General features: G+C 41.6%; 1 protein-coding gene across 5 annotated transcripts in view; it reads left to right on the forward strand.

Annotated features, from left to right (window-relative positions):
- The window catches only part of SLC15A5 (solute carrier family 15 member 5), a 20,645-nt gene extending 11,844 nt beyond the window's left edge, over nt 1–8,801 (forward strand). For 2 of the 5 annotated variants that reach the window (XM_085049244.1, XM_085049247.1), the window contains 3 exons: nt 1,642–1,773; nt 7,387–7,495; nt 8,310–8,801. In XM_085049244.1, coding sequence (XP_084905370.1) covers nt 1,642–1,773; nt 7,387–7,495; nt 8,310–8,454 — 386 coding nt within the window. In that variant the 3' untranslated portion in view covers nt 8,455–8,801. Of the gene's footprint in view, nt 1–1,641; nt 1,774–3,818; nt 5,334–7,386; nt 7,496–7,535; nt 7,658–8,309 lie in introns of those variants that run through there. The other 3 variants (XR_014849438.1, XM_085049246.1, XM_085049245.1) reach the window with 3 other exon arrangements.
- Nucleotides 8,802–12,695: the final 3,894 nt, after the last annotated feature.

A 12,695-nucleotide genomic window follows, 5' to 3' on the forward strand; every position in this document is an offset into this window, starting at 1 on the left:
TTACATTAGCCCTTAGAAAATAAATAAAACTCCATGTTGGGGGTTTCTCCCCCCCCCCCCCCCATTTTTTTAAGATGTTTTTAAAGAATTGTGGTTAGAATTTCTTGGGAAGAAAAGCTGTCCTTCCCCATTTAAGTAGAGATGAAGCATTGTGCTTAGAGCTGCAATTAGAGATGTGATTTGAGAGCCCAGGAGAATGGGGCTAAATCTGAGCATGGGAGTTGCATGTAAAAAAATGCAGGGAGGTGCTGAGCTCCTGAGACACCTCCAGCAGCACTGAGCCTTGCAGGCAGCCTCTGAGCTGAGCTCCAGCTTTGTGCTCCCATCTGAGCTGAGCTGCTGACCAGAGCCACCCAGTGCACCTCTGTGGATGTGAACTTCAGCCTCAACACAGGAAGAGTTGTTTCCCTTTCCTGACATTTTACTGCCTTTCTTATGCAGAAGGTCAAATTCAATTATCATAATAATTTACTGGACCTGAAAGTACATGATCCAAGCTGGAGACAGAAATGTTCCCTTTTTTAAGCAGAGGGTAGAAAGGAGATATTTCTGAAGAGCTTGGTTAGAGAAGTTAGATTTGGCACAGTGACCTGTTTATCTTCAGTAGGACCTCTCTTATTGGGATTGCTCAGCCTGGAAAAGAAAAAGCCTCAAAGTGGCCTAATTGTGTCCATGGTATTTTTGCTTTGATAGTTTTCAAAGTTCTCATTTGGACATCCAAATTAAAAACGGTGAAAGGTGGTGATTGCCAAGTTTTATTTGTATTCAGAGGTTCTTCAGGCAGCTCAGCATCCAAATAGGCTCCTCTGCTGGCAAGTTTTTCAAGCTGGAGGTCATTCTAGTTCAATGAATAACGTGGGGAGACTCTGGGCTTGGGAGAAAAAGTGTGGATGAGAACTCAAGGAGCAAAATTAGGAAACAAAAGTTTTTGATGCTCAGTGCAAATTGCACAAAAAGAACAGCTATCATAAAGCCTTGCTGTTACAGCCAAATTACAGCTGGTGGGATTATTTATAGCCTTCCCTGCTACAACAGCATGCTGCAGCTTCCTCTCACCACCAAAGCTGTTGCTGCTTCTGCTTTAGCCTTCTGGCAAGAGAGTGAGGAATGAGGTCTCAGAAATTAGGCAGGGAGCCTGGGGGTTGCACTCTGGAGGAGGAGTGTTGGCCAGCCTGGGGTGAGGCAGGGGAATTGTCCAAAGGGAGGCAGAGCTGCAGATTTGGGCAGCGTTTGCTGGTGGCTCTGCTGGGACAGAAGGTGCTGCTGTTGTGCAGCTCAGCAGAACATCCACTGTCTCTGTGCTCACTGCCTGTGGTGCTTTTTGCTGTTTCTCTGCTCTCGCTCCTGCCTGAGGGTTCGAATGCAAGGAGCTGTGTGGGTGAAAGATCTTTGTGTCCTGTGGAGGATGGAGAGTTGGGTGATGGTTTATTACAGAGGATCATTTAAGCACTTTAGATAATGCTTTGGTATAGGGAACACACTGACATCTAACTGCTCTTCTGCAGCAAGCACATTCTCTTATAAAATATGGAAATTCACTCTTAGAGATGCTTTGATATATTTTCCTGTGATATCTATCTTCCACCACCATTTACCTTTTTCTTTTTTTTAACCTGTAACTGTGTCTGCTTCCTTCCTAAGGTTCCTTACTTTCCTTCTGGCTTGTGCCTGAAAGAATGAGAGGGATTTCCATGCATTTTTTAGCTCTCTTTAATGGAGCTGGCTGCTTTCTGGGAGCTTTCTTTGTTCAGACAGCCCACGCAGGCACTCAAGGTAAGAGTTTGCTCTCTTCGGGTGTTCCTGAGCAGTTTTCTAATATTATTGATTTGGAGAATCAGGCAGCAGAATTAAAAGGGATGCCAAAGTTTTATTGATTTGCTCTCACAATTAAGATGGAATTAAGATAGGAAATAGCCTTCCAGCTGTATTCATCCAATTTTAATGAGTCATCTTCGTTTTGATAGTCGCAGTAATTAGAGGATGGCATCTTGCAGGAAGTCCTCCTGTCCAATCTCTCTACTGCTGCTCTGGAAGGCTGAAAATAAATTGGCCAGGAGGCTCCTTTTTTGTGCTCATGGAGAAGCACATTGATGTTATTCACACTTAGGGGAAGCCTCTGGCCTTGAGAGCAAAGTCTGTGCTTTAAAGAAAGGAGAATATTCCTTCCTGTGTCCCACGGTGTTCCAGGAGGTTGGGCTGAGGGGAATTCCTCCTCCTGAGCCACAATTCCTCCTTCCTTCCTCTCCCTCTGCCTTTGCCCAGCTCTGGGCAGAACTCATCCTGTGCCAGTGCAGTCTCACTGTGGGTTTGTCCTTCTGGAGAGAATGCTGCAATTCCCAAAACTTCTGTCCCTAAAGGAGTTCTTTCCATTCAGCCTGTTGAGGTGTGTTTGGGGGAAGCCCTGAGCTGGAGCTTTCCTGGGTTGCTGACTTTCAAGATAAGCCAGGAACTTCTTCAAGCCATTTTTCCTTTGCTGACAAATCTCTGTTCAATACAAAGACTTGTTTCCCCAGCAAATTTAACAAGGAAAGGACTTGAGTTCCTGAGCTGAGGGACAGAGCTCCCTTTGCTCACAAATTTGAAATAATCCCACTTGCTGAAGGAGAATTTCCAAAGATGCCATTGACAAGTTCTAGTGGAACTGTTATTGAGAACTTCAGACACACAACAGCACAACACCACTGCAATTGCCACGGAATTGTTTAGAATTCTGTAACTGTTCAGGGTTGAGGTTTGGGTTCTTCTCTTCCCTATGCAAAGAATCATGTAATTTAAAAACAAGCCAAAGTGGGTGTTTTGAAAGTCTGACAAGGAATTTTTATTCCTACTTGCAAGATCTGAGCAAACAAACGATGCTTTGACATGCAGTCCTGTTTTTAAGTTAAAAATTCAATGAAAGTTTTATGACAAGGTAGAAAGGCATCACCTGGAGATGGTAAAAAACAGGAATGTTTGCACAAATGAATCAGGCAAAGAACTATTAGCACCAAGGCATCCAGTGGGGAGAACTGAGCTCCTTGAATATCCCCCATTGTTTCTCGTTGTGTATTGAGGGTTCAGTGTAATGTGGGTTCAGTGAAACAAACAGTTTAAGAAAGATTGTGTTGCTCACTTTTTTCTGTTCCCCCAAAGTATGGAGACTATTAAATTTTATGAGATTGAAATATTTAGCAAAACATACAAATTTTACTTTGCAATTTGACTTTGGAAATAATTAAATAATTATAAAACAATTAGCGTAATGTCAGCACCAAAATATTTTCCCTATGTTGTGTCACTATTATGTAATTAATTTCTTTACAGAATATTTTTATACAAAGTGATAGAAGAAACCAATGTCTGCATTTGGTTTGCAATTCAGTAGATTTTTGTCTGGTTTTCTATCAAGGTGATTAATTCTTTTGCTGCAAGTCTGTGTGAAATCATTTAAGTGATTTAAAATCACAAATGTTCTTTTCTTGCCAGAAATGCCACTTTACAGAGATTTCAGATTCTTATCCTGGCTGAGACCACAAAGGCTGAACTCTAAATTCTCCACAGTTTGTAGCCACATTCTAACCCTTTTTGCTCAGGATTTTTGGGCAAACATCTAAAAATCTCCTGCCTGAAATGTTCCTCACTCTTAGAAAGCTGAGTGGCAAACTTCTCAACTTAGCTTTTTTCCCTTTTTTCTTTTTTTTTCCCCCCAAAGCTTTAACTTCTGTCTCCAGCTTTGTCAGGCTGCTGTTGCTGTAGGAGGAGCTGAGTGCACATTATCCTGAGCAGAAGTCACTCTGGTATTTCCAAGGGAATCACTGACAGCCTCTCTTCACATTCAGGTGCTCTAATGGGACTGAAGGAGCTGCTGGGGAGGAAAAGTCCTCTGCAAAACTTGAAAAGCTTTGGGGAAAATAAAGTGAAAATGTTTAGTGATTGCTCTGGTGCTCTGGTTAGAGTGTTGGAGATTCTTTGCCCTAATAATGTGCAAACAACATATTACTGAGCTCTCACTTTTTAGTTTTAAAACTAATTGGGATCTCACTGGGTATCTCTTTCCCAGTGTTCCTTGCTTGAACAAGATTAATTATTCCAAGTCACCACAACTCATTCAATTCACAATTGCCCATGATGGAGATATTCCTGTAAGTTCATTTCTGTTCTAACATTTCTCTGCTCTGCCCAGGTTGTTTCCTGCTGACTCCTCAGCCAGAGGAGGTTTGGGGTCAGATTTTGGAGGTGGGGAGAGACTTGCAAAACAAAAAAGGCATTTTAGGCTCAGTTTTGGTTTTCTCCTAGTTTGGTAGGAAATGTTGTATAAAAATTTCTTCTGTTCCATTTGTATTCTTTCCAGTTGTGCTTCTTGCAGTGGTGCTTGTGTCAGTCAGCAAAGTAATATATATATTTTTAATTTATTAAAACCTAGTGGTTACTTAATGAACCCTCTAAAGTGCTTTAAGGAACAAATTTGTGACCCCTTAGGTCAAATTGCAGTCCAATGACACAGTTTAAGTTTTTATTGCCCCCATTTGGGGTTTTTTTTTTTCAGCTCTGTTTAAAGAGTCTGTAAATACTCAGTATCTGGACAATTCATGGAACTGGGAGTAAAGCAAACCAACCAGAACCTTTTTTTTTTTCTTCCTAAAAAAAGCTCAGCTAGTTTAGTAATTTATTTCTGTTGCAAGAGCAAATTCTTTCCTTTTTGCTGAAAGAGAGGGAAGTGTTCCTGAGATGGTTCTGTAAGATTCACCAATGATTTAAAGGTTTAACGAGGCTCACTGAGTGACTCCTGGGCTATCAATGCTTCTGTCTTGTCCCAGGATTTTGTTTCACTCAAACTGAGCCAAGCCTATTTCTGCTTCTCCCATCTCTGAGCAGTAAAACCACATTTTCCATGTTCCTGCGGCAAAGTAGATCCTCCACTGTGTACTTTGAAGTGTTGAAGCACAGAGGGTGTTGACAAAATTTAAACATTTTTATATCCTATTTTATGTCACCAGTTTAGAATTTTATTTGGGGTTTTATTGGCAAAGTTGATCAGATATCAGTCACAGTCAAAGCTGCATTAATCATTTTAACGCATCTATGGAGGATGGTGTGAATATGATAAAATAAGACTTTTTAAAAAAAATCTGACGAGTGCAAACAGATGATGGGTGACAGTGATATTTTCAGTACAAGCTGGGAAACTGCTTTCTTTTGGATCTCTTACCTCTCCTAACATTTTAACGGAAGAAGATGCAAGACAAAACCTGTCCTCCTCTGCCAATCATTTCAGAATACATTTCTCTAAAAATATTAATATAAATATGTAAGAAAGAAATAAAAATAAAGAAAGGTTGGAGGAAGGAAACTGCCCCAGACAGTTTTCCTGCTTGTATTTAGAGAATCGTTGGGGGTTTTTTGTGGTTTGGGTTTCTTGGGTTTTGTTTTGTGTTGGGTTTTGTTGGTTTTTTGGATTTTTTCTTTTCGTTTTAGTCTTGTGTGATTCTAAATACCAAAGATGATAAATCTAAAGGATATTTCTTGCAGACCAGATGGTGGTGTCCACTGGTGCCTACTTTGCTAATAGGGATTAGAGGCAGAGTGAGACTTTAATTTGGATGTGATTAAACACTAAATATCTGCCCACTGAGTGGATGGAATGATGGAAGGCAATGCAAACCTTTTCTAAAATATGATTTAAATGTTCTCTATAGTCACAGCATGGATTGCAGGGATGGTGCAGAATGGAGTAACTTCTGCCATGGCACTTCTTCTCTTCAGTGTTTCCCCACAATAAAATAGTGTTATTCAGTGAAAAATCCTGAATGCCTTCCTGTGCACATTTGGGTTTTCCCTTGAGATCCCAGGGGTGGCACCACAGTGAAAGATCTGTTTTGTGCCCTAATATTTGTCACAGCCTGGCTCCCAGCCCTCTGCAGCTTTCCTCTGGTGGCTGCTATTGCCAGGAGCTCTTTGCTCTCAGTTCCCACCAGGAACAGCCAGGAAAGGGTTTTTCCATCTCCTAATCTCTGCTTCACCCCCACCTCTGCCTGTCCTGCTAGGATCACTTGTTTCCTCTTGCTGTTGGATAATATTCCTCCTGCTTGAGCTATTTTGGCACCCAATTGATAGGACTCTGAAATGTCAGAGGAAGTTTTCCAGGAGCTTTGTTTTCATGATGGCAGAGCAGGCTTGAGGAGCTGATTCTGACCACACTTCAGTTTCTAACTTGTTCTAATTTTGCCATAAAATACATAACCAATTCACCTCTAGCTAATAAGAAAAGTCTATTTAAAATATGTGCACCTAAAGGAGACTCCTGTCTCTTTGTGGTGATTCATGCTACAAAGCATTTCTATTGTTGGAATAAAAATGGAAATCAGGAGCTTGTTGTGGAAAGTGAATTCCCAGTGAGCAATGATGTGTGTGACAAACCAGCCCTGTCATTGCCCCTGCTGTTGGTTACTCCCCAGAGCAGGGAGGATGCACAGAGCAGTGTGCTTTGGAAGGTGAACTGTGAGCTCATTGCATGCTGGTTGAAGGGTGGGGAAGAGTTGGGCTCCAAACAGAGCTCAGAGTGGCCAAGTGCAGCAGAACCAAACCAGCTGACAGGGAGAGCCTGAAATGTCAACCCAAAGGCAGGCAGTGCAGGCTGCTGGAGCCCACAGACCTTGTGCAAGGTGTCAGTGGGGTCAGGAGAGATTCTGGTGGGGTTTTGGTGCTTGGAGCACCCAGGTGGTGTTTGAGCACAGGGAACTGTGTTGGGAGGAGCTGCAGGGCAAAGCTGGTTTGCTCTTTCACCACATCCACGTTGTCTCTGCAGGGCAAACCCCATGCAGGTTTGCTCTTTCACCACATCCACTTGTTCTCTTCTGCCTTCTATTGGCCCCTGGGGGATGCAAAATGAGGAACTACCTGGTTATGAATGAGGACAGTAAAAGTTTATAAGCTCCTAAAATGGAGTTACAGTGCCTAGGAGCTCAGTCAGCTCGCAGTGTTGGAATGCAGGTGTTTAAAACTGGAGCTGGGATGATGCTGCAAAAGGAGGGCAGCAGGCAGAGGGAGGTGGTGCTGCTCTGGGACAAACGAAAAGGGATCATGGCATGGAGAGAGCTGTGCAGGAGTTTGGGCAAACTGCTGGTGATTGTTCTCTGCTCATCCCAGCAGGGCTGGAGGCAGCAGGGGCTGAGCAGGGTTAGCTTTTCCAGCACACTGCAGGTTTCTCAGGGAAGTTCTTCAGTTCCTTTAATCTCTCCTGCCTGTCAGCAGAGCAGAGCCAAGCTCTGGAGGCTCAAACCCCCCAGGTGTGTGGGATGCAGTCTGGCAGCAGCCCCAGGGCTCAGGGCACTGCTGGCTTTGGCACTCAGTGTCTGCACAGCTCCTTGCCAGGCAAACTAATCCTGCTGCAAACGTCTGCTTTGCCAGGCTCTTGGTTTCCACACTTGCTGCACGAAGGTAAATTGGAGAGATTCTTCTTCTTCTTGGCTTCCCTAATGCTGGTGAACACGCTGGGCTTCTGGAGCATTGCACACAGGTATGGCTGGGGAAATGAAAACATCGTGTTTCCTTTGTAGGCACAGGTGAAAATTCATGTAAAACCTGTAAACTAGTGTGGAGTGAAGAGTTGGTGTGAGAGATCATATGTGGAGAGAGATTTCACAGAAAAAATGGGGGAGGTTAAAAAAAACCCAAACAGGTACTTTGTACTCCTCTTATGAAGTGGGACTTTATTCTTCTGTAAATGGAAATTTTCATTTGTGACACTGCTGAAAATGAAAAGGTTTTGGTTGTCAAAAAGTTACCATAAAATTGGTTTAAACTAAAAAAAAAAAAAAAATTGCCGCAGCTTAACATGTTTTTATGAGGAAATCTTTTGACCTCCAATCTTCCTAAAAATAGAAAACCAAACACTTAAAATTTCAAATCAACATTTCACTTCAGAATCAAGGTACCTCAATTTTCTATAAGACAACCAAAACTTCCAGGAAATATGTTTTTTTTAATCAATTGTAATTTTTTCATTTTTTGGTGAATGAGAATTCTCTGAGAGGAGAGAAAAAGGAGTGAGGACTATTCAGATAAACACTGATTTAGGCATGGGGGGAAAATCAGACTTTAAAACTCAGAGTTAGAAAAAATACACTAAAATCTCTCTGAGGGAAAAAAACATGTTCATTGTTAATTTTTTTGAAAAGACACAGTTGTTAAGATCTGCATCCAGTTTGACTGCTCTCATCCTGAAGCTCTGAAAAGCTCTAGGAAAATGCATCGTATTGTCTACTAAACAATGGCTGAAGCCAATCCTTAAAGGATGATAATTTTATCTCCCTCTGTATCATCTCCCCCAGGTACAACAATCTGCACCAGGATTGCACCTATGGATTCCAAGGAAGTTTTTCTGGAGAGAAACTTCTGAAGCATGAAAAAGCCATCAAGCACTATAATTCTGTCCTGGAAAGTTCTCCCATTCTGTCTCCTATGGAGAAAAGCTGATAAAATTTCTCTCTCGTTTGACTAAATTTTGATTTTGTTATCCAGCAGCTCTCTAATGATAAATTACCCAGTGTACTTAAGTGGATCTCTGTCCTGGTATTTGTGAATTATCTGATGAATAATAATGTTATTTATAAGTTTACAAAGTAGCATTGTTCATAGGATTTGGCCTTGAGGGAGGCTGAACTGCCATAATTCACATGGAGGACAAGGAGAGCTCACTGCTGCCATGGCTGATGGAGAGAGGATTTTAATCTTTATATGGTGATAGATAGAAAGGTATCCACGTGTATTTGTACTTAGGAATGGTTCAAAATTAATAAACCTGCATTCATTCATTTAGCAAATGACTCTGACTTTCTCATTTTCAGGTAATTTTGGAGGATATTTGCAGTGGTGGGAGCTTTGTGCTGCTCCTGCCTCTTGCCCTTCTACCCCAGCAAGGAGCTGCTTTGGTTTCCCTGCCAGTCAAATGGACACAGGAAAATTAACCTTCTTGTGAAACTGCTTTGAGATCTACCAAAAATCTACTAGAAACAATATTCCAGTCATCAGTCCATAAAGTGTGGCACTAGAGGTTGATGCTGAGGCATCCAGGCTTACCTGCCAGCAGCACTGCGAGATTTGCCTTTGCTAAAGGAGGACAGAAAGAAAATTGCTAGACTGGAATATATTAACATCAAGATTACTAATTGCAGCCCAGCTGAAGGGGGTGAAGGAACTTGGAAAAGAATATTTGGAAAGGTAGATGCAGCTGGAAATGGGGGAAAATGTTATTAGTTAAATTCATTCCAGTTGAAAGTTCTAGACAATGTTAAACACTCCCAAAATGGGTGGATTTTGGTATTGTGAGAGATGATAATCTAGCACTTAACATTTGTTTTTAAAAGTCACATTAGTCAAAAGAGTGATTGATGACAGAAGTGGGGTCTTTATGTGAGAAGGAAACACTGAACCCAGAAAGCTAAAGGAGAGCTTTGATATCAGGATATTGATAGGGGAAGTGGCAGTGAAGTCAGAATGCTTGCAGATGTCAGGAATGCTCCAGCACTGCAAAAACTGCATGAGAAGAATATAATGCACTGGAGTTTGTGAGCTGAACCCATGAAGGAGCTGCTAAAGGAAATCTCTTTGCATCATTAACCACACTCAGTGCCACAACCTTGGCTTGGCACTGTGGGGTGGCAGAGCAAGGCAGAGAGCACAAGGCAGTGAGTAAAACCCTCCCCAGCAAGGGACAGCCTGCTGCTCCTAAAGCTGGGCTGGGGGAGGAGAGGAGAGGCAGCAATGAAGGATCTGCTCTCTGAAGGCATTGAAAGTGCCAGACAGGCTAATTTCCATATATTTGAGTAAATTCAGCCCTGACACCTGACAGTTATTTGCTTGTAAGGTATTATTTTCTAATTTATATTTGTACTGCAATAAACCCAGGTTTAAGCCATCAAAAATACTAGTTTCTTTCCTGAAAAATTCTTGAATATTTGACCTTTGTCCTTGCACAGAAAAGCTACAGAAATGCTGGCTGGAGGGATGTGATTGCTGTCAATGCATTTGAGGGTTATACACAAAAGAACTATAGAATAAAAGGGTAAAATTTAAAATTTGGGCCAGTGAATGATTGGGCTGGAGATGCTTTTAACACCTAATGGGGGTTTTTGGGGTTTTTTTTTTTGACTGCAAAAGTAACAGCTGTTTGGAACCACTTACATCGAGACCAGGAGAACAAGAAACTGTTTTAAGGTAAAAAGGGATGTAAATGGGAAGTAACAAAGCACTCAGATGGGATCACTTGTGTTTGAGGTCACCTGCTGACATTCTGCATTGCTTTGCACAAACTAAATTTAAGATATGCATGCTTTAATCCTCAAAGGTTTACAGGTTTGAAATGCATTGTGGAAAAAGTTACCTCCTAGATGGGATCAGGAGTGACCAGAAACATCCCAGCTCACTTTTCTGTCTGATTACTGCCTGAATGTTCTAAGTCTTCCCCAGCACAGAGTGAAGTCAGTATGAAGAGCTCTGGATTCACTCTTGGCTTCAGAAGTTGCTCTTGTGCAGCTCTGGTCCTACCTGAGTGAGTCATTAATAGAACTGAGGGTCATTAATAACCTTGAGCAGCCAGAGGATTTCTGCTCCCTGCTGCTGCAGGTCTGGGCTGGTTTCATGGTGAAATGAGTGTTTTCTCCTGCATCATGTGCACAGAGACAACCCAGGCAGTGCCCAGAGCACCTCAGTTCAGTCTGAACCCATGGACAGCAGGCTGTGCTCAGGGGGGCTGAAGGAAGCTCCATGGAGAGCATTAGGATCTCCATCTGTTAAGTTTGCACTGCTGATAAAACACATGCTCCCAGTTGGAACTCGATGCATTAAAAGAGCAATTTCACTTCTACTGCCTAGCAACAATGTCATTGAGCACCTGCAATAGTTTAAACATTAAGCATAATTGGCTTTGCTTGACATAAATCTGTAGTTTTGTAAATAAGAGCAGTTGAGTTTCCATGTAATACCAATTAGCTCTAAGGAATGCTTTGTTTGCTGAAGCCTGCAGCTCTGTGGAGGAGACAGGAGTTGTTAGGGCTCAGCAGTGCCAGGCAGAAGGTAGAGCCCAGATCAGACATCACACCGCCTTTGAATGTCCTTGTGCAAGTTATTTAATTGGCTTTAATCACATTCCCTAGGTGTAAAAGAATAATATACAGAATTTTTATTTAGTAGGGGATTTTTTGGATTTTTTTTTTGTTTTTTTTAACTCTGAGAGTATTTGATCAAAATACCTTGGAGGTAATTTTACAGCACTAAACTGAGCTATCTAGTTCCATGCTGGATTTCTTTTCCCTTCTTTTAGTTGAAGCTATTATTGCATCCCAAAAGTTCCTGCAAATTTTCTAGAACCAGTTGTTTTCTGCCAGTGATGGAGGAAAGAGGTGCAGGATCCCCTAGGCATGAAAATCAGTCTGGTTCAGTTCCTTGTGGGTTGGAAAGGTGAGGGAGGAGAATTCCTTCCTTGTGGAGTTACAGAGCAGAACTGCAGCTTTGAGCTTGGAAAATTAGTGTTTGCTGTAAATTGGATCAGATTTGCCTTGGCAAGGGCAAGAGCAGCTCCTTCCAGAGGATCTCTTGAAAGTCTGCTTTTTTTGTCACCTGAAAAAGAGAGAAAGTTCACAATTCTTCTCATGATTTGTCTGTTCTGAATAGAATAGAAATTACCTTTTCCTTTCCATCTGGTCTCTAGAAAGTCTCACCACAGGACTTGTATTCTGGTGGTGTAATACCTTCAATTATTCTAGTTTCAATCTCTCTGTAACTTTATTTAAAGATTTCCTTGAATCAGAGAAGGTTGATATCTGCACCTCATGAAGTCTATTAGTATTGGTGCTGACTGTTTAAAATTAATCTAATACTCAGTGGTAATAAGAAGCTGCTCTGACAGGGATTTTTCAGTGTTTTGAAGGTATTTTAATCTGTGAAGAGTACTGGATATTGCACCCTAAGGCTACCAAGTTGTAGATACAGTCTATAGGTTTTGTTGAGGGATACAAACTCTCAAAAATAAAATTAGCAGGAACTTTTTTCTAAATATTGTGTAACCAACATATTTTCCTATTTTGTTTTTCTTTGTTTATTTTCTTTTGAGGCTGAAGTTTTGTTTGTTCTCTCCAGATGAAATAAAGAAACTGGAATATGTATATCTACAATTGACTGGGGAATAATCCACCCCCTTTCAAAGTATCAGGATTTTCTGTGGAGCCAAAAGTTCTCATTCCTATTTAACTCACTTCTGGGAAAATGCACAAGTCTATAAATATTGCAGCTATTGGCTTGGTTAGGTTTCTTTCCTGTCCATGTGGGAAAGTCCTGGTCAAGTGGAACATTGTGGAGCAGCTTTGCTTTAGCAGAGGTTTGGAAACTGAACCTTGAATGCCCAGCAGTGTGCTGAGCAGTGGAGCTGAATGCATATCTTCTGCTTTCTCCTTTTATTATTTAAATATATAGATTCTTTTTCCTTGCAGATCAGAGGCAGTGCTTTGAAAGCTGAAACACTTAACAACCAACCTGGAAAACCCAATTGCTGAGGAGTCAGGGGGACAAGAACAGGAAAACAAACCTGAAAGCAGAGGATGTTTGTCCCACCTGCTTTGTAGGCTGGGAAAGGCATCTTTTGAAAGCAGATCCTGAATGCTTTTATTGTCATGTTTGTGAACTTCAGAAGCAGCATCACCACGAGGCTGGGGGTGATAGCT

The sequence above is a fragment of the Lichenostomus cassidix genome, chromosome 1Ab (assembly GCF_008360975.1).
Source record: "Lichenostomus cassidix isolate B80296 chromosome 1Ab, HeHo_3.0, whole genome shotgun sequence".
Taxonomy (NCBI): domain Eukaryota; kingdom Metazoa; phylum Chordata; class Aves; order Passeriformes; family Meliphagidae; genus Lichenostomus; species Lichenostomus cassidix.